General features: G+C 37.9%; 2 protein-coding genes and 3 long non-coding RNA genes across 8 annotated transcripts in view; 3 read left to right on the top strand and 2 right to left on the bottom strand.

Annotated features, from left to right (window-relative positions):
- The window catches only part of LOC138041327 (cartilage matrix protein-like), an 18,254-nt gene extending 15,060 nt beyond the window's left edge, over positions 1-3,194 (bottom strand). Inside the window, exons 1-3 of one of the 3 annotated variants that reach the window (XM_068887099.1) lie at positions 3,059-3,194; positions 2,877-2,947; positions 248-318 (exon numbers count right to left, since the gene is read on the bottom strand). In XM_068887099.1, coding sequence (XP_068743200.1) covers positions 248-299 — 52 coding nt within the window. In that variant the 5' untranslated portion in view covers positions 300-318; positions 2,877-2,947; positions 3,059-3,194. The remainder of the gene's footprint in view (positions 1-247; positions 319-2,876; positions 2,948-3,058) is intronic. The other 2 variants (XM_068887101.1, XM_068887098.1) reach the window with 2 other exon arrangements.
- Positions 1-22,500, bottom strand: part of LOC138040980 (uncharacterized) — a 233,648-nt gene that overhangs the window by 111,420 nt on the left and 99,728 nt on the right. The window lies entirely within an intron of this gene.
- LOC138041326 (uncharacterized) lies at positions 8,324-9,686 on the top strand. Its single transcript, XR_011130799.1, has 2 exons — positions 8,324-8,513; positions 9,458-9,686. It is a non-coding gene; the product is annotated as an uncharacterized lncRNA (long non-coding RNA).
- Positions 13,265-14,678, top strand: LOC138041325 (uncharacterized). Its single transcript, XR_011130798.1, has 2 exons — positions 13,265-13,454; positions 14,456-14,678. It is a non-coding gene; the product is annotated as an uncharacterized lncRNA (long non-coding RNA).
- LOC138041324 (uncharacterized) lies at positions 18,574-19,916 on the top strand. Its single transcript, XR_011130797.1, has 2 exons — positions 18,574-18,763; positions 19,694-19,916. It is a non-coding gene; the product is annotated as an uncharacterized lncRNA (long non-coding RNA).

The raw sequence follows: 22,500 nt of genomic DNA, 5'->3' as shown, positions 1-22,500 counted from the left end.
ACTTGCATTATTATACATGGTTCACGCAAAATCGTCCAGTTCATTTGTTTTGTTGTGTCAGACGGTTTTTCGGCATGATTGAAGCTGAAGTAAAGTAGTTAGCCCAAAATAGTTATAAAACTATACTGAGGAGACTATGGAAAAAAAATTCTTCAGTGTTAAAAGAGCCATTTGGATGCGAGCTTCCAAATGCTGTCAGTTGATTGCGAGTTTTCCTCTATAATTCAAAGTATTGATCAGGGCTTACCTTGTGTGTGCCACGTTTGCAGGATTATGATGGAAACGAAAAGAAAGGTCATTTCTGGAGCTCGTGATAGCCTGAAAGAAAATAACGTCTCTTGATAAAATTTCGAAAATATTGCGGATCAGATCGTCTTCTAAGCCTCGTAAAAGGCAGGAGTTTCCTTGGCGGCAACTAAGAAAAACTACCTGAAATTTAGAGGATCTTGTTTGATCCCATATCACAAGCTTGATTAAAGTGGGAGGTAGTATTTTTTAGGGCGTGCTACTTGTAGCTATTTAGATGTCAAGACCAATGAACACATAATAAAAATCTGTGAAATGAGGTGTAAACATGGACAAACCCAACGCGTTCTGTTTCGAGCATTTTTTGGAAATGAAATTCGAGAATACTGTATTAGGTCGAATAAACTATTTTTTGGTGATATTGTTCTGAGTTTTGAGCTCGTTGACGAAACTTTATGTTTGCGTAGTATTGTTCTTGGTAATCACGTGAGGGAAAAAAATGTAATTGTGTTGCAAAACATAAAATTGTGAAATTCCCGGGAAGAGTAGCTGCGAGACGCAATGTTCTTCCCCACCAATAGTGACGTTTCAGTGAAGTTTCTTTTGTAAAGTGTTTTCTTGGCATTTTTTTCCTCTACAGCTGGAATGAGGTCACTTTAGAGAGGTGATTGATTAATTCTTCTGCTTGTGTAAACGGTCGCTAGGGCAGCCATGACAAAATGTCTGAGAATTCACAAACTTCTTCCGTTGAGAGCGATTGCTGTCTTTGCAGTCAGTATTTGTTCGCACGCTGTTGGAAATTGCTTGCACACGATGAAACAAAGTAAAACCCCATATCTTCTTCGAGCCCTGCAAGAAGCATATTTCTTAATTTTAACTTGTACTTAGTTGCATTTTTCCAAAAGACTGTATGGAAAAGTCAAAAGAATATCATCAGTCAATGTTTGAATAGCTACAGTTGTATTGGTTTAATTTTACAAAAAGAAATTCAACACTTCTCCTCCAGCTAACTTTAAACGTTTCCACGTTTCACTAAAAGAATCCTTAGCTTACGAAAATCGCAAACATTTCTAGCAAAAGTTAAGCTAACATATTCCATTCGATATTTAAGTAGAAAAAACTGAAGCAAATATCACTATTTTTGTACGTTAGTTAAGAAATTTAGGGCAGTTTTATAGAGTTAAGAATATCCTTTTTGTGTTTTTAACTTTTTGCAGTGAAAATCTCAGTCGCTCTTGGATGGATTGAAAAAAAAAAACGTCTCGATGTTCCTCGTGGTGTTTTAGTTGACTTAACAAGTTTCGATGTTTTGGAACCTCTTAAGAAATCGCAAACAATTTTCCACTAATTAAACAACCGAGCAAGTTTTGATGTTTTAAAACCCTTACGAGATCGCAAACACTTCTCAACAAGCTCACTTAGAAAGCTTCGATGTTTGGAACCTCTTAAGAAATCGCAAACACTTTTTCCACTAATTAAGCATTGGAGCACGTTTTTCTGTTTTAAACTGACCCCTTACGAGATTGCAAACACTGCTCTACAAGGTCATTTAAAAAGCTTCGATGTTTTGGAACCTCTTAGGAAATCGCAAACACTTCTCCACTAATTGAGCAGCTGAGTAAGTTTTGATGTTTTGCAGGAAACCCCTTGCGTGATCGCAAACACTCCGCAAGTTCATTAAAAAGCTTCGATGTTTTAATTGGAACCTCTCACGAAATCGCAGACCCGGCAAGAAGATCACCGTCATTGTTCTCACCGTTCTCGAGCGAGGGATATAATTAATAAATCCAGCTCCAAAACAGGCACACTCTGTCTTTTTTTAAAGAACGTTTTATTTTGGGGGCTGCTGAATGTTCTTACTTATTCATTTATTTTTTCACGACGAATTCAGCCTGAAAACGTTCTTAATGTGTTTTACAGTTACGTGGTATTGAATTTCAATAAATCAATTTGGACGTGACCAGGAATGTTTCCTGTGCTGTGTTCCTAAGTACTTGGGTTTATTTTCCTGTTAGAAAACAGTTATACATTTATTCTACTTTTATTTATACTACTCACACCAAAAATGAGCATCATAAAGATCGTCGTTCTTAAGTGACTCTCATGCTGAAGATGTTGTTGAGACGTTCTTAAATTCTGGTCATATTCAGCCTCAAAGTTTTTGTAAGAAAGGTTCTAATAAACAAAGGATTGTTGTTTTGATCTAAAAGTAATAACATTTTGCTAGAAACCAAAGTCAATAACAATATTTGTTGGCCGGAGGTCGAAACAATTTTATGCCTGTTTTTATGCATGTAATCAAATCGAATGTTATTTGCTTGTTAAGTCACTAACGTTTTTGCCTGGGAATGGTTTTTTTTTTTTTCGTTTCTTTTAAAAACAGGTACAAATTTGCATGATCGGTTAATATTGTCACACCAGAAAAGTGCTCGCTTGCTGAGAGGGGTTTTTTCAGACCTCCAAACACAACTGGACCCTTAAACACTCAATCGTTCAAAGAATATTTATGTAGATACAGGGACATGGTTTCTGGGGCCAGACATGACCAAGACCCAGAACAGCAAAGTTTCGGCTATTTAAATTTTTGCTCTATGTTTTACAGATTTCTAGTGAGATGTGTTGAATCCTACCTTTAATGCAAACTTCTTTTCCCAAATGACGGTAGAATGAAGAATCTCGTTTGAACAGGAGATAGAAAGGGCTGGCGCGTAGCGCCAGAGAAGAGACAAATCATAATATCAGAGCGCGAATTCGGAAAATTGATTCAAAGTAATGCAGCATGTCAATGTGCAATAAAGGTTAAGAAGCTTACCTGTCCCTAGAAAATAAAATGAGGAACGCGAACGTTGCCATAGAACCACGTGAGGAGTCCACAGAACAAATAGAAGAAGCCCAACTCTGGTTTCTCCAGAAACGATGGAAGCGGAGCAAATAACTGAATTTTGAATGACGATACTCGTCCTTTGCTTCCAAAATCAATTGACATCTGTCACATGACCTGTTCGTCACATGTCGCGCCACAGATTTGATAGCAAGCTTGCCAGTTGACATATTTCCCAGGAAACACTGCGAAACTCGACCGCACTCGCTGAAAAACACGCTTTTCCTTTTCCTAAATAAAAACTACGCTATTAAGCAATCGTCTGAAAGAACCCCTGCCACGCACGGGATTGCCAGCACAGAAATTTTCCAGCCAATAATGAAACACCTTGTGAGCGGATATATTTTGTATATTAGCTCCATCGGTCCCTCTTGAAATCATTGTTGAAGTTCAATGTTTCCTTCGGCTGCGCCTCGGGGAAACTTTGCGATTCTCGGGAAACAAAATGAACTGTTTCCCTCGGGACCAGTCATTAAGTGTTTATTATTACATTTACAACTTAATGAATTCAGCTCGCTCTTTTTTTTCTTTTCGGTTCACGTTTTTCATCTTCACAACACGCGATCGGGCCGCAAATATATCTTGTACTTATTTTGATATTTCAATGAATAATGGTCATTCTTGGATAAATGCACACTGGCGTTCTTTTAGTCATTTCATGAGAAAAAGTCAAAGGGTAGGAACTTTATTTAACTGTCTAGTCTTCTGGCGCTGTAGAATTAATTAAGGGCACTGTAAACTGAAATGTACAAATTAACGTAAATCAAAGGTTAGTTTTTGAGGAGAGGGAGAAACAGGATTAGCTGGAGAAAAAGCTCTCGGAGCAGAATAGAGCCGAGTCTGGGAATCGAACCCGGACCACATTGGTGGGAGGCGATTGCTCTCACGACTACTAGGCAAGACTTCCAGAGTCATTGTGTAATCTCCAAAAGGCATAACCCATCACCGAGGGGATGCCTCAAGAAGTTCCTTAAACTTCTTGCATAATTTTGCCTAGTATATCCACTGATATTTTACTAGTAAGTGCGAAATGTTTGTCTGTACTGCAACAATTACTTAACATGGAACTATCGGGTATTTGAACAGACCGCGCTCGCTAACAAGCGCTCTTGAGGTGCATTGACGTTTTGAGCGTTATCCCTTCGTAAGAGCGAATACAAAAATTGCGGGTGTTGATCATTGTCATTGGTGAAAATAGAGCGAGTTTCAATCGAGTGTCGTAAAGCCAAAACCAAAGTAATTACTTTGGCCAATCAAAACTCCAAATTAGTTACACGTAGCCGACACAAAGCGCGGGAAAATGTGCACGCGCGAGCCACGATTGGTTTTGGTTTCGCTTCTGATCGGTTAAAAAAGCGGGCCAAGAACTTTGAACCGACCACTGAGTGAAGTAATGCAAAACCAACGTAATTCGCTAATTACTTTCGACACTCAATTGAAAACCGCTCTATGGTGACATGAATTTGGTAATAAATTGATGGAATGGAGGCATATACATTTCTAGCGCGCTTGTTGCACAGCGCACCGTTTGTCACCACCTGACTGCTAAATAGTGGGGTCGTCTTAAGCCTTGTCGGTTCGTACGACCCATCACCATCCGACACGATCCATCGAGACACTAAGAAGAAGATCGATGAAACCTTCACTTCGGGCAATCACGACCTGACCTCCGTCAGTCGGGTCGACTTGAACGTTGAACGACCCGATTCAGTTCGTGTGTATTGGACGTACATGATTGAAGAATCCTGTTGGTAATGCCAGGACCAAGCATATTGATATACGATATCACTTTCGTTATGTGAAATACGATGCCACTAATGAGATGCTAGCAGACATTTTCACAAGGCCTTTGGCCAAACATTGGTTCAAGAAGCTTACCACTGAACTGCCTGGGAATGAGAAATGTCAAATAGGCACGGCCAAAAGTGGAAGTGTCGTTAGGAAAAACTTGTTAACCGTATTATTTTGAATTGTTTACTTATATATTCCTTTTGCTTTATTTGACCGTTGCTTTTGATTTAAATATATTCACAGAGTTTTGACAAGAATAATGCATCCAGTCTTCTATTGGTTATTTTCTTTTCTCTTTTGTTTGTCAAGTTTTGTTTTCAATTCAAACTTTCGTGTATAAGTTTTCACGGTCTGTATGATAAATAATTTCTGCAGTACGTTTGACGTAATAAAGCATCATGTTCAAAGTGGTACGCGTAGAACTAAATACTGTAGATCAGCGCGGCTTAGCTCAGAAACGCTTTTTTTTTTACGTTAAGCTCTAATTCTGCCTGTTTTTCATATTTTTACAGCGTAAGCTCGTCCGATAATGACATCGTGTAATTGTTAGGAACCCAGGCCCCCATCGTCCAAGGGCATTCTAAGATATGGAAACAAGTCATAGCCCTATTAGAGAACCGAAGCACAGCCGAAGTCATCACTTATAAGTTTTGAAATTTTAGGTCATATTTTACCCGACTGGTGAAAGAGAATTTGAAAGGAAGACTTGCGGAGGCTATGGACAGTTACGTTATGCAAGAGGAAGAGAAAATCAAGTTTCTTTGTTGAAACCTGTCGTCGATTCTGCTTTCGAAGCATAGACGATAGATTACCGCAGAGTGCTGTTTTCATGTCCGTCGAGAAGGGAAATTATTCTCTTTCGAATACATTAGAAAGATTTTGAAAAAAGAGGGCTTCTTTCTGTATATTTAAATTCTGTATATAAAAATTACTCGATTCTGATTGGCTGAGAGCAGTGCAATTCAAGTGTAACACAGTGCAAAAAGTGTAATACCAGTGCAAATTACACATCGAAATTCTGGATTATTATTGGCTAATAAACAATAGGGTTTTGGTCGCGATACAATGACTTTCGACGCCATTGCAACTTAATGAAATCAGTGTTCTCCTGTGTGCACCAGAGAAATCTACGCATTACCCCAACCCCATCAAACCTAACAAAATACGCAGGGTGTGACAGGCAAGACTTTTACCAACACGGAAAAAAATAAATAATAATAAAACAACAGAGAAATATTGCTCATTTTCCGACTGGGATTGCCATACTGGCAAGCCAGTAAAAATTTAGAAATATTTCGTTATGCGCATTCCGTGCACATGACGTCATGTGGCCTGTCAATCATTAACAGATCTTTGGAACAGAGTCCATGCACTGTGATGTTTGGACGGGTATCTCGTTATTTATTCGCGAAATAAACATTTTGTTGCGATTGATACAACTTTTTGTTCACCCCAGTGTCGCACGGGTCCGTCTGCAAACAGCGATGATTTAAACGTACACAGTACCGACTTTATCTGAAGCCTCTTACGCAGACTTTCGAAGTAAGGATTGCGTGACGAGCCAAAACACTCTACGTGTGTGTTGAATTCATCTGACCATCCTGGCTCGAACTACGACAACAACAGTCAGAGGACTTTAATATGAAAAACGGAAATATACGTGGGGTTAAAGTTATGCCAAAAGTGTTTCCTTTCTTCCCCATAGCAAATTTTCCACTATAGTGTTTGACTTGATTTTAGTGCGCGAATGTAGAACGACTAGACGCTTGAATAAAGTTCCTTTCCTTTCCCTTTCCTCTTTAAATTCGTGGAGTAAAGTCTCTACTCTTACTTTCTCTAGTCTAGTCAATGTTGTAACTGAGCATTTCTGTGTACGTGACAATATCTTGACACGGAATAAAAGTACTCAAGGCCTGTATCTGTATCTGGGCCAGTACAAACCAAGTTTTGTTCTATTCTCCGTTTTTGAAAACTTAGTCCTTGCTTCATAGCTAGTCAGCAGTTCGCGTTTATACCTGTTCCTTGTTTTATACCCGGTCCGCAGTCCACGTTTTATACCTGGTCCACGCGTTTTATACCCGGTCCGCAGTCTGAGTCCGCAGTACGCAGTCCATATTTTATACTGACCAACATTTTTGTTATTTCTTGGCGATTTGCAGACTTTTCTAGTTTTTGCTTACATGTATTTTATCGTTTTTTCCGTAATTATGATGTTAACTGACTACCTTTTAAGCAAAAGTTGCTATGAGGTGTAGGGTATCCCTTTAACCATCTCGAATTTTTTCATGTGTATTATTAATAAGTAATCACATGATTACTTTGGAATAGATAAGCACTTGTAATTTTTTTCAAAGACTACAAATTGCACTCGCCCTACGGGCTCGTAGAATTTTGGTAGTCTTTGAAAACATTTATTCGTGCTTGTTTATTCCAAAGTGCACTTGAAATCATGCGGTTACCTATACTAACAAATAAAATTGGCCAGACATCATGAGCAATTTAGCATCATGCTAATGAGTTAAAAACTACGTATACACTCCGGGTAACGAATAAAGCACACAAAGTCTTAATGCACTGCCATCACTTGGACTTTGCATTTATAATTTAGTGTCCATTAAATGTTAAAGGTTGTATATCTTCTCAGCGTGGGCACATATAGAGCGCGCCTTATAGAAAATGCAAATTTTCACAAATTATTCAGGTTTTTTTCCACATTTACCAACGAAAGTTAGGGACAAAATATAGCCACAAACCGACGAAACGTGGGTAGTGAGTTTATAGATAAAAGTGAACCGCGAATCAATTAAGAACAACACATGATTTCTAGTTCCACTGGCCTGGGTGAGGAAGAGCCAAACCCTCGAATGTGGTAGTTGTGATGGTTTGACGTACAATACGAGCGGATTTGTTGCAAGTTGCGTGGTATTTTCCCGAAGAAAAACTCAAATTAAAGTGTACATCTGATAAAGGGACAACCAAAAGTCAAGCAAGCAAGTTTGATTTTTTTTTTTTTTTAACTTCAAGCCACTTAATGAGAAAGTTATTTCTCCCCAATTCAAAACAAGAATGTCCTAAACCAAAGCTACAACACCAACAAAGCGAATACTTTAAATGAATCCTAATTATCTCACATGCACGTTCTTAATTGTAAACCCGTCAAACGGTGACTCTTCAATACATAAATTCAATCCCTCTGATAGTTTGAATTTTGACCTGGAAAGATGTCACTGGTTTACTTTTCATGTGATAAACCGGTAGTAATACAGAAAGCGGAATATTATTAACTTCGTCAAGGAGTACATTTATAACTGAGCAAATGGAAAGGTTCGTCTTACCTCAAAGAAGCACTTAAACATATCAAGTTACAAAAGAAACGTTTATAAACGTAGGAGAAAAGTTTGTGCCAAAAAAACAAAGATATTAAAAAGTATATCTCCGCAGCATAATTTTGCTGAAGATGAAAGTGATCAGCATCCAAATTCTCTCGACTATTCTAGTGATTGCAAGTTTACTTTCTCATGGAGAAGCCTTCGCTCCAATGGGTCGCACAACAATCTATGGGGAAGGGAAAAGACGAATGGAAAGTAATCAACAGGTTTGGAGAATTTATATTGCGATGACCTAGAGACTACTTACGGTAATACTCGCGTACTAATTTTTTTTTCTCTACAGAGTAACACAATCACTCCAGGATGCGTTCTCTAAATTGAACTACAAATATTATTTAATCAACAAATGTTTCTCTTTGGTCTAGAGTTGAATTTCCAGGATCTACATGTAGCCTCGTTATAAAAGGCTCATGAAAAGAATCGAATGCTCGTAACACTCAGTGAAGCCTTTACCGTCCTTAGTAAAAATTTCAAGGTTACAACTCGAATTGTCCAAACAAGAAAACTTCTTTTATTCTATCTATTTTTCTATCTTCTATTCGTCAGACCAGTTGTTGATCCACCTTGAGATGATCCATCCTGAGATTCGAAGGAATTCTAGAAAACTGAGGGAGTCAACTTATCCAGGAGGATAATGCCACCCAGAAGGGTGGCATTGGATTGGCATCATCGAGGGTTACAAACATACAACAACAGGAATATCTATTATTCTTCTCCTAGGGGCTTTTAATGACTCATCTGGCTAATTTACACCACTTTTCAGCAGTTTGACGAAACGGCTTGTTGCATTGCTGTGATACAAGCACAGAATAGAACAAGTACGGCTTTCACTGACAGTATTTTGACTGCCTTTTTTTGTACTGAAGATGTACCACCGTTCGATTTTTTTTTTTTTTTTTTTTTTTTTTTTTTTTTGCCATACCAGTGTTCCGGGGAGAAGGGAAAAGAAGACAAAAAGGCTAACAATTAAAAAGTGTCGGTGCAAGGACTGAATTTTCTCTTGACTCCGATGAGGTTAACGGGCTAAGCTAACGATACAGTAGCTCGAGCATATTTATGGAATATCTTCCATGATGATTGCTACTGCTACACTGTCTCTTTGGAAGATAACCTTTACTTATCTCTATCTGTGCTTTCTTCTCACAAGCAGATAAATGGAGAGGAAGTACGAAGCATTTGTCAAATGGCGAGAAGCCTTAAATGTGAAGCAAGGGAGCAAGCTTCAGCTGTGTCCTTTGATGATCAATACGAAAGGAAATAATGACAAAAGAGAGTAAACACCGCCTTCGATCACGATAATATTTGTTTCTCAAAAACAGTTCAGTAATTTATTTTGTAAAGAGGAAAGAGAAATAAAAAGTTTCAGCACCATTATTAAAGGCAACTCTCATTTTGTCCACATTTGTAGCAGTCATAAACGACGTAGTTATTCCCTCAGGGGTGTTTTTACCTTTTCTTTTTTTTCTATGGGTTGTCATTAAAGCAAATTACAGCTATTGTAGTTCGTCTTATAGATTCCTGATTTCCTCTTTAATCGAATGGAGCTCGGCCATGAAGAACAGGGCCAATTCACTAGATCCCTCCCTACTCCTTCACTCACTTACCCACTCAATCACTCAATTTCTTCGTCCCTTTTACCCTCATTCACTCACTCAATTCATTCCTCCCTCCCTCTCCCCCTCTCTCTCTCACTCACTTCAACACTTTCTCGTGACGGGAGCCCGAGGACTAAAGCATTACACTTTTAGGCAATGCAGGAGCCCCGCGTATATCCTGCACGTAGTTTATATCGTGATGTCTTCCTCTGTTAACACCCTTTATACTGTAAACCGTAGGTGTAAATAGAGTTCACTCGCTTTTTATCCCTGAGGAAGTCTTTGTAATCAGACGAAACCGGTCGGAGAAGAAACTACGTTGACAAGTGTACTGCTGAATAGTTCTCTTAAAAAAAAAAACAAAAAAGACAATTAAGAAACGTTTGATCATAGACAACACACAAACAGCGGTAACAAACATAGTAAAAGCATATTAATAGCTATTGATATGCTATTCATATGCGTTTCACGACGTTTGTTACCGCTGTTTGTGTGTTCTTTTGTTTAAAGGGAAAGTACGGTCTAGAAAAATTTTCTCTGAATCGAAAGTTCTTTACCGGTATTGTCATACTTGATCTGACCACTCATTTGGACTAAATGTGTTTAAATAGTCAACAATAACGCTTCAAAAATAGGAAAATTGAAATTGAAATCCGCCATTTTTGTTTTTGTGCATGCAAACAAGGCTATGACGTAGCAATAGGCACGAATTTCTCCGGATGGCTAAATGTACTTGATGTAAAGAAGAAAAACACAGGAGAGGACAGCAATACTTTGTGAACTTGAATCTTAATCCAGAGGCTAAATTGTATTGATGTTGGCTCCACCTCTGAACAGATTTACCTCGTGGTCGTTAAACAGGGTTTTATATGAAAGTTATATGCAGGAGTTTTACAAAGAAGACTTGCAGTGCTATCCCGCGCTCATTGCTGTAAAATAAATGCCTGGAAATCAAGTTTAATCTGTCTACTGTGGCTTTTTACGAGATCCCTGTTACAACTTCAAAACAAACGATCGATTGATATATTACCATCAAATGGTAAGAGTAAATCGTTTCATTATACTGCTAACCAAATTTAACCACATTTCAAGTTACGTTTATTAGCGCAAAAAAGTGAAAGTCGTCTATATATGGCTTGATTCAGTTTTCTCGTTCCAATATAATGATATTTTGGACCATTTCACTGAGTTTTCCGTATGAAGCGAATGCCACCAAGACCAATATTCATATACCTGAAGATCCCGCTTGAAATTCTCCTTGGTAAAATGACAGACCCGAACAGACTATATAGCAGTCAGGTTTTCACGTTTGAGGAATCCATCCACGTTTTATTTTCGCCGGCCAACTTTTCTTTGGCCGAAAGCAAGCACGTTTCAAGCAAGAAACTTGAGCAGGATCTAAAGCTTAAAGAAATCAAGCCACGTATCGTAAATCAGCATAGCGTTGTTTATTGCTTTAAATGTGATTTGTGTGATTTAAATTACGTCGGATATACGACGCGACATCTGTTTCAACGCATTGCTGATCATCGATATTCTGCCATTGGTCGCCATCTGAGAGATGCCCATGGGAACATTGACTTACTCAATGAGAGCCAGTTTAGAATGCTTAAAAAATGTAGCACGAAATGGGATTGTCTCGTTTGTGAAATGTTATACATAAGAACAATAAGACCCAATTTAAATACCCAGAGCGACTCCACTAGGGCCAAACTCATTGTTTAACTTTTAATGCCTTTTAATTTATTATTATCTTCACTATATATATTTACTCTATTTGTTTTGTTCATTTTTACTTGATAATGACGTTCTGGAAACGTCGAAACGTCGTGCCATGTTGTTTTACAATATTAATCGCAGATTTTTATTGTCAAACAACATTCCTTTAAATTTTAATTTTCCGGTGCAAGCTTCGGTTTTTTAAATTCTTATATGTGTTCTCAAGTCTAGACATGTGTCTAGTTTCATCCTCCTAGAAAGCGTACACCCCAACAGCGGTAATTGTTGTTGTGAAAAAGCCTTGCTACGTGTATTGAGCAACATCTGAAAGTTTTGTCGTGTTATTACTTATTACTATTCATTTCTCCCATTTTTTCTCATGTCATGAAACGTCTTTGCTGTCCCTCCCCTGCTAGGTAGTGCCATTGTGCGTAGAGTATTCTGAGAGTATGTTTGGTAAATTTGAGGGGGTACTTACTAATGCATAGATTTTATCCAGTGGTCCCAGTAGAATATTGAACTTCACGTGCAATGGCATCGAAAGTCATTATAACGCGAATAGCGTTTTAGTGGTCTTTAAACAAAATATACCCTTAGGGACCTCAATAATGGAAAGTCAATCGGATAAACAAGACAGGCGGTGAAAAATAGATATTTGGAATCTTCAAACCGACGAGTAATGGTCTTCGATAACAAATGCATCTTTTGTCGTGGGATATCACCAGATGAGTTTTGTTTCTAATGTTGTTTGGCTAACTGTGGTGTTATATGCAAGACTGAAACCAAATTGCAAATTCCGTATGGGTTTAAAAGGAATCGAACGCCTTGAATGTGTATTATTAATAAGTAATCACATGATTACTTTGGAATAGATAAGCACTTGTAATTTTTTTCAAAGACTACAAATTGCACTCGCCCTACGGGCTCGTACAATTTTGATCGTCTTTGAAAACATTTATTCGTGCTTGTTTATTCCAAAGTGCACTTGAAATCATGCGGTTACCTATACTAACAAACAAAATTGGCCAGACATCATGAGCAATTTAGCATCATGCTAATGAGTTAAAACCCACTGGCGTGGGTGAGGAAGAGCCAAACCCTCGAATGTGGTAGTTGTGATGGTTTGACGTACAATACGAGCGGATTTGTTGCAAGTTGCGTGGTATTTTCCCGAAGAAAAACTCAAATTAAAGTGTACATCTGATAAAGGGACAACCAAAAGTCAAGCAAGCAAGTTTGATTTTTTTTTTTTTAACTTCAAGCCACTTAATGAGAAAGTTATTTCTCCCCAATTCAAAACAAGAATGTCCTAAACCAAAGCTACAACACCAACAAAGCGAATACTTTAAATGAATCCTAATTATCTCACATGCACGTTCTTAATTGTAAACCCGTCAAACGGTGACTCTTCAATACATAAATTCAATCCCTCTGATAGTTTGAATTTTGACCTGGAAAGATGTCACTGGTTTACTTTTCATGTGATAAACCGGTAGTAATACAGAAAGCGGAATATTATTAACTTCGTCTAGGAGTACATTTATAACTGAGCAAATGGAAAGGTTCGTCTTACCTCAAAGAAGCACTTAAACATATCAAGTTACAAAAGAAACGTTTATAAACGTAGGAGAAAAGTTTGTGCCAAAAAAACAAAGATATTAAAAAGTATATCTCCGCAGCATAATTTTGCTGAAGATGAAAGTGATCAGCATCCAAATTCTCTCGACTATTCTAGTGATTGCAAGTTTACTTTCTCATGGAGAAGCCTTCGCTCCAATGGGTCGCACAACAATCTATGGGGAAGGGAAAAGACGAATGGAAAGTAATCAACAGGTTTGGAGAATTTATATTGCGATGACCTAGAGACTACTTACGGTAATACTCGCGTACTAATTTTTTTTTCTCTACAGAGTAACACAATCACTCCAGGATGCGTTCTCTAAATTGAACTACAAATATTATTTAATCAACAAATGTTTCTCTTTGGTCTAGAGTTGAATTTCCAGGATCTACATGTAGCCTCGTTATAAAAGGCTCATGAAAAGAATCGAATGCTCGTAACACTCAGTGAAGCCTTTACCGTCCTTAGTAAAAATTTCAAGGTTACAACTCAAATTGTCCAAACAAGAAAACTTCTTTTATTCTATCTATTTTTCTATCTTCTATTCGTCAGACCAGTTGTTGATCCACCTTCCTCGTATCCCATTTTTCTTTCTAACAAGCCTGAAATATTGAGGAAATGCCACGGTATCGAAATCACCTGCAAGCAACAATTGAGATTCGAAGGAATTCTAGAAAACTGAGGGAGTCAACTTATCCAGGAGGATAATGCCACCCAGAAGGGTGGCATTGGATTGGCATCATCGAGGGTTACAAACATACAACAACAGAAATATCTATTATTCTTCTCCTAGGGGCTTTTAATGACTCATCTGGCTAATTTACACCACTTTTCAGCAGTTTGACGAAACGGCTTGTTGCAAGGCACGGAATAGAACAAGTACGGCTTTCACTGACAGTATTTTGACTGCCTTTTTTTGTACTGAAGATGTACCACCGTTCGATTTTTTTTTTTTTTTTTTTTTTTTTTTTTTTTTTTGCCATACCAGTGTTCCGGGGAGAAGGGAAAAGAAGACAAAAAGGCTAACAATTAAAAAGTGTCGGTGCAAGGACTGAATTTTCTCTTGACTCCGATGAGGTTGACGGGCTAAGCTAACGATACAGTAGCTCGAGCATATTTATGGAATATCTTCCATGATGATTGCTACTGCTACACTGTCTCTTTGGAAGATAACCTTTACTTATCTCTATCTGTGCTTTCTTCTCACAAGCAGATAAATGGAGAGGAAGTACGAAGCATTTGTCAAATGGCAAGAAGCCTTAAATGTGAAGCAAGGGAGCAAGCTTCAGCTGTGTCCTTTGATGATCAATACGAAAGGAAATAATGACAAAAGAGAGTAAACACCGCCTTCGATCACGATAATATTTGTTTCTCAAAAACAGTTCAGTAATTTATTTTGTAAAGAGGAAAGAGAAATAAAAGTTTCAGCACCATTATTAAAGGCAACTCTCATTTTGTCCACATTTGTAGCAGTCATAAACGACGTAGTTATTCCCTCAGGGGTGTTTTTACCTTTTCTTTTTTTCGATGGGTTGTCATTAAATCAAATTACAGCTATTGTAGTTCGTCTTATAGACTCCTGATTTCCTGTTTAATCGAATGGAGCTCGGCCATGAAGAACAGGGCCAATTCACTAGATCCCTCCCTACTCCTTCACTCACTTACCCACTCAATCACTCAATTTCTTCGTCCCTTTTACCCTCATTCACTCACTCAATTCATTCCTCCCTCCCTCTCCCCCTCTCTCTTTCCTTCTCTCTCTCACTCACTTCAACACTTTCTCGTGACGGGAGCCCGAGGACTAAAGCATTACACTTTTAGGCAATGCAGGAGCCCCGCGTATATCCTGCACGTAGTTTATATCGTGATGTCTTCCTCTGTTAACACCCTTTATACTGTAAACCGTAGGTGTAAATAGAGTTCACTCGCTTTTTATCCCTGAGGAAGTCTTTGTAATCAGACGAAACCGGTCGGAGAAGAAACTACGTTGACAAGTGTACTGCTGAATAGTTCTCTTAAAAAAAAAAAACAAAAAAGACAATTAAGAAACGTTTGATCATAGACAACACACAAACAGCGGTAACAAACATAGTAAAAGCATATTAATAGCTATTGATATGCTATTCATATGCGTTTCACGACGTTTGTTACCGCTGTTTGTGTGTTCTTTTGTTTAAAGGGAAAGTACGGTCTAGAAAAATTTTCTCTGAATCGAAAGTTCTTTACCGGTATTGTCATACTTGATCTGACCACTCATTTGGACTAAATGTGTTTAAATAGTCAACAATAACGCTTCAAAAATAGGAAAATTGAAATTGAAATCCGCCATTTTTGTTTTTGTGCATGCAAACAAGGCTATGACGTAGCAATAGTCACGAATTTCTCCGGATGGCTAAATGTACTTGATGTAAAGAAGAAAAACACAGGAGAGGACAGCAATACTTTGTGAACTTGAATCTTAATCCAGAGGCTAAATTGTATTGATGTTGGCTCCACCTCTGAACAGATTTACCTCGTGGTCGTTAAACAGGGTTTTATATGAAAGTTATATGCAGGAGTTTTACAAAGAAAACTTGCAGTGCTATCCCGCGCTCATTGCTGTAAAATAAATGCCTGGAAATCAAGTTTAATCTGTCTACTGTGGCTTTTTACGAGATCCCTGTTACAACTTCAAAACAAACGATCGATTGATATATTACCATCAAATGGTAAGAGTAAATCGTTTCATTATACTGCTAACCAAATTTAACCACATTTCAAGTTACGTTTATTAGCGCATAAAAGTGAAAGTCGTCTATATATGGCTTGATTCAGTTTTCTCGTTCCAATATAATGATATTTTGGACTATTTCACTGAGTTTTCCGTATGAAGCGAATGCCACCAAGACCAATATTCATATAACTGAAGATCCCGCTTGAAATTCTCCTTGGTAAAATGACAGACCCGAACAGACTATATAGCAGTCAGGTTTTCACGTTTGAGGAATCCATCCACGTTTTATTTTCGCCGGCCAACTTTTCTTTGGCCGAAAGCAAGCAAGTTTCAAGCAAGAAACTTGAGCAGGATCTAAAGCTTAAAGAAATCAAGCCACGTATCGTAAATCAGCATAGCGTTGTTTATTGCTTTAAATGTGATTTGTGTGATTTAAATTACGTCGGATATACGACGCGACATCTGTTTCAACGCATTGCTGATCATCGATATTCTGCCATTGGTCGCCATCTGAGAGATGCCCATGGGAACATTGACTTACTCAATGAGAGCCAGTTTAGAATGCTTAAAAAATGTAGCACGAAATGGGATTGTCTCGTTTGTGAAATGTTATACATAAGAACAATAAGACCCAATTTAAATACCCAGAGCGACTCCACTAGGGCCAAACTCTTTGTTTAACTTTTAATGCCTTTTAATTTATTGATATCTTCACTATGTATATATACTCTATTTCATTACTTCATTTTTACTTGATAATGACGTTCTGGAAACGTCGAAACGTCGTGCCATGTTGTTATATAATATTTTATCGCAGATTTTTATTGTCAAACAACTTTTCTTTAAATTTTAATTTTCCGGTGTAAGCTTCGGTTTTTTAAAATCTTTATATGTGTTCTCAAGTCTAGACATGTGTCTAGTTTCATCCCCCTCGAAAGCGTACACCCCAACAGCGGTAATTGTTGTTGTGAAAAAGCCTTGCTACGTGTATTGAGCAACATCTGAAAGTTTTGTCGTGTTATTACTTATTACTATTCATTTCTCCCATTTTTTCCCATGTCATGAAACGTCTTTGCTGTCCCTCCCCTGCTAGGTAGTGCCATTGTGCGTAGAGTATTCTGAGAGTATGTTTGGTAAATTTGAGGGGGTACTTACTAATGCATAGATTTTATCCAGTGGTCCCAGTAGAATATTGAACTTCACGTGCAATGGCATCGAAAGTCATTATAACGCGAATAGCGTTTTAGTGGTCTTTAAACAATATATACCCTTAGGGACCTCAATAATGGAAAGTCAATCGGATAAACAAGACAGGCGGTGAAAAATAGATATTTGGAATCTTCAAACCGACGAGTAATGGTCTTCGATAACAAATGCATCTTTTGCCGTCGGATATCACCAGATGAACTTTGTTTCTAATGTTGTTTGGCTAACTGTGGTGTTATATGCAAGACTGAAACCAAATTGCAAATTCCGTATGGGTTTAAAGGAATCGAACGCCTTGAATGTGTATTATTAATAAGTAATCACATGATTACTTTGGAATAGATAAGCACTTGTAATTTTTTCAAAGACTACAAATTGCACTCGCCCTACGGGCTCATAGAATTTTGGTCGTCTTTGAAAACATTTATTCGTGCTTGTTTATTCCAAAGTGCACTTGAAATCATGCGGTTACCTATACTAACAAATAAAATTGGCCAGACATCATGAGCAATTTAGCATCATGCTAATGAGTTAAAAACTACGCATACACTCCGGGTAACGAATAAAGCACACAAAGTCTTAATGCACTGCCATCACTTGGACTTTGCATTTATAATTTGTTTATTTTAGTGTCCATTAAATGTTAAAGGTCGTATATCTTCTCAGCGTGGGCACATATAGAGCGCGCCTTATAGAAAATTCAAATTTTTACAAATTATTCAGGTTTTTTTCCACATTTACCAACGAAAGTTAGGGACAAAATATAGCCACAAACCGACGAAACGTGGGTAGTGAGTTTATAGATAAAAGTGAACCGCAAATCAATTAAGAACAACACATGATTTCTAGTGAGGAAGAGCCAAACCCTCGAATGTGGTAGTTGTGATGGTTTGACGTACAATACGAGCGGATTTGTTGCAAGTTGCGTGGTATTTTCCCGAAGAAAAACTCAAATTAAAGTGTACATCTGATAAAGGGACAACCAAAAGTCAAGCAAGCAAGTTTGATTTTTTTTTTTTTTTAACTTCAAGCCACTTAATGAGAAAGTTATTTCTCCCCAATTCAAAACAAGAATGTCCTAAACCAAAGCTACAACACCAACAAAGCGAATACTTTAAATGAATCCTAATTATCTCACATGCACGTTCTTAATTGTAAACCCGTCAAACGGTGACTCTTCAATACATAAATTCAATCCCTCTGATAGTTTGAATTTTGACCTGGAAAGATGTCACTGGTTTACTTTTCATGTGATAAACCGGTAGTAATACAGAAAGCGGAATATTATTAACTTCGTCAAGGAGTACATTTATAACTGAGCAAATGGAAAGGTTCGTCTTACCTCAAAGAAGCACTTAAACATATCAAGTTACAAAAGAAACGTTTATAAACGTAGGAGAAAAGTTTGTGCCAAAAAAACAAAGATATTAAAAAGTATATCTCCGCAGCATAATTTTGCTGAAGATGAAAGTGATCAGCATCCAAATTCTCTCGACTATTCTAGTGATTGCAAGTTTACTTTCTCATGGAGAAGCCTTCGCTCCAATGGGTCGCACAACAATCTATGGGGAAGGGAAAAGACGAATGGAAAGTAATCAACAGGTTTGGAGAATTTATATTGCGATGACCTAGAGACTACTTACGGTAATACTCGCGTACTAATTTTTTTTTCTCTACAGAGTAACACAATCACTCCAGGATGCGTTCTCTAAATTGAACTACAAATATTATTTAATCAACAAATGTTTCTCTTTGGTCTAGAGTTGAATTTCCAGGATCTACATGTAGCCTCGTTATAAAAGGCTCATGAAAAGAATCGAATGCTCGTAACACTCAGTGAAGCCTTTACCGTCCTTAGTAAAAATTTCAAGGTTACAACTCGAATTGTCCAAACAAGAAAACTTCTTTTATTCTATCTATTTTTCTATCTTCTATTCGTCAGACCAGTTGTTGATCCACCTTGAGATGATCCATCCTGAGATTCGAAGGAATTCTAGAAAACTGAGGGAGTCAACTTATCCAGGAGGATAATGCCACCCAGAAGGGTGGCATTGGATTGGCATCATCGAGGGTTACAAACATACAACAACAGGAATATCTATTATTCTTCTCCTAGGGGCTTTAATGACTCATCTGGCTAATTTACACCACTTTTCAGCAGTTTGACGAAACGGCTTGTTGCATTGCTGTGATACAAGCACAGAATAGAACAAGTACGGCTTTCACTGACAGTATTTTGACTGCCTTTTTTTGTACTGAAGATGTACCACCGTTCGATTTTTTTTTTTTTTTTTTTTGCCATACCAGTGTTCCGGGGAGAAGGGAAAAGAAGGCAAAAAGGCTAACAATTAAAAAGTGTCGGTGCAAGGACTGAATTTTCTCTTGACTCCGATGAGGTTAACGGGCTAAGCTAACGATACAGTAGCTCGAGCATATTTATGGAATATCTTCCATGATGATTGCTACTGCTACACTGTCTCTTTGGCAGATAACCTTTACTTATCTCTATCTGTGCTTTCTTCTCACAAGCAGATAAATGGAGAGGAAGTACGAAGCATTTGTCAAATGGCGAGAAGCCTTAAATGTGAAGCAAGGGAGCAAGCTTCAGCTGTGTCCTTTGATGATCAATACGAAAGGAAATAATGACAAAAGAGAGTAAACACGCCTTCGATCACGATAATATTTGTTTCTCAAAAACAGTTCAGTAATTTATTTTGTAAAGAGGAAAGAGAAATAAAAAGTTTCAGCACCATTATTAAAGGCAACTCTCATTTTGTCCACATTTGTAGCAGTCATAAACGACGTAGTTATTCCCTCAGGGGTGTTTTTACCTTTTCTTTTTTTTCTATGGGTTGTCATTAAATCAAATTACAGCTATTGTAGTTCGTCTTATAGACTCCTGATTTCCTCTTTAATCGAATGGAGCTCGGCCATGAAGAACAGGGCCAATTCACTAGATCCCTCCCTACTCCTTCACTCACTTACCCACTCAATCACTCAATTTCTTCGTCCCTTTTACCCTCATTCACTCACTCAATTCATTCCTCCCTCCCTCTCCCCCTCTCTCTCTTTCCTTCTCTCTCTCACTCATTTCACACTTTCTCGTGACGGGAGCCCGAGGACTAAAGCATACACTTTTAGGCAATGCAGGAGCCCCGCGTATATCCTGCACGTAGTTTAAATCGTGATTTCGTCCTTTGTTAACACCCTTTATACTGTAAACCGTAGGTGTAAATAGAGTTCACTCGCTTTTTATCCCTGAAGAAGTCTTTGTAATCAGACGAAACCGGTCGGAGAAGAAACTACGTTGACAGGTGTACTGCTGAATAGTTCTCCTTAAAAAAAAACCAAAAAAAGAACAATTAAGAAACGTTTGATCATACACAACACACAAACAGCGGTAACAAACATAGTAAAAGCATATTAATAGCTATTGATATGCTATTAATATGAGTTTCACGAACGTTTGTTACAGCTGTTTGTGTGTGTTTTGTTTAAAGGGAAAGTACGGTCTAGAAAAATTTTCTCTGAATCGAAAGTTCTTTACCGGTATTGTCATACTTGATCTGACCACTCATTTGGACTAAATGTGTTTAATAGTCAACAATAACGCTTCAAAAGTAGGCAAATTGAAATTGAAATCCGCCATCTTTGTTTTGTGCATGAAAACAAGGCTATGACGTAGCAATAGTCAAGAATTTCTCCGGATGGCTAAATTGTACTTGATGTAAAGAAGACAAACACAGGAGAGGAGAGCAATACTTTGTGAACTTGAATCTTAATCCAGAGGCTAAATTGTATTGATGTTGGCTCCACCTCTGAACAGATTACCTCGTGGTCGTTAAACAGGGTTTATATGAAAGTTATATGCAGGAGTTTTACAAAGAAAACTTGCAGTGCTATCCCGCGCTCATTGCTGCCTGGAAATCAAGTTTAATCTGTCTACTGTTGCTTTCTACGAGATCCCTGTTACAACTTCAAAACAAACGATCGATTGATATATTTCCATCAAATGGTAAGAGTAAATCGTTTTCATTATACTGCTAACCAAATTTAACCACATTTCAAGTTACGTTTATTAGCGCATAACAGTGAAAGTCGTCTATATATGGCTTGATTCAGTTTTCCTCGTTCCAATATAATGATATTTTGGACTATTTCACTGAGTTTTCCGTATGAAGCGAATGCCACCAAGACCAATATTCATATACCTGAGATCCCGTTTGAAATCCTCCTTGGTAAAATGACAGACCCTAACAGACTATATAGCAGTCCGGTTTTCACGTTTGAGGAATCCATCCACGTTTTATTTTCGCCGGCCAACTTTTCTTTGGCCGAAAGCAAGCAAGTTCAAGCAAGAAACTTGAGCAGCATCTAAAGCTTAAAGAAATCAAGCCACGTATCGTAAATCAGCATAGCGTGGTTATTGCTTTAAATGTGATTTTGTGTGATTCAAATTACGTCGGATATACGACGCGACATCTGTTTCAACGCATTGCTGATCGATATTCTGCCATTGGTCGCCATCTGAGAGATGCCCATGGGAACATTGACTTACTCAATGAGAGCCAGTTTAGAATGCTTAAAATTGTAGCACGAAATGGGATTGTCTCGTTTATGAAATGTTATACATAAGAACAATAAGACCCAATTTAAATACCCAGAGCGACTCCACTAGGGCCAAACTCTTTGTTTAACTTTTAATGCCTTTTAATTTATTGATATCTTCACTATGTATATATACTCTATTTCATTACTTCATTTTACTTGATAATGACGTTCTGGAAACGTCGAAACGTCGTGCCATGTTGTTTATAATATTTTATCGCAGATTTTTATTGTCAAACAACTTTTCTTTAAATTTTAATTTTCCGGTGTAAGCTTCGGTTTTTTTTAAATCTTTATATGTGTTCTCAAGTCTAGACATGTGTCTAGTTTCATCCCCTCGAAAGCGTACACCCCAACAGCGGTAATTGTTGTTGTGAAAAAGCCTTGCTAAGTGTATTGAGCAACATCTGAAAGTTTTGTCGTGTCTTACTATTACTATTCATTTCTCCGTTTTTTTTCCATGTCATGAAACGTCTTTGCTGTCCCTCCCCTGCTAGGTAGTGCCATTGTGTGTAGAGTATTGCGAGTATGTTGGTAAATTTGAGGGGGGGTTACTACTAATGCATAGATTTTATCCAGTGGTCCCAGTAGAATATTGAACTTCACCTGCAATGGCAGCAGCGAAAGTCATTATAGCGCGAATAGCGTTTTAGTGGATCTTTAAACAAACTATCCCCTTAGGGCAGCTCAATAATGGAAAGTCAATCGGCTAAACAAGACAGGCGGTGAAA

The sequence above is a fragment of the Montipora capricornis genome, chromosome 3, assembly GCF_036669925.1.
Source record: "Montipora capricornis isolate CH-2021 chromosome 3, ASM3666992v2, whole genome shotgun sequence".
Taxonomy (NCBI): domain Eukaryota; kingdom Metazoa; phylum Cnidaria; class Anthozoa; order Scleractinia; family Acroporidae; genus Montipora; species Montipora capricornis.
Note: the sequence above shows the minus strand (reverse complement) of the source record. Positions and strands in the feature narration are given on the sequence as shown.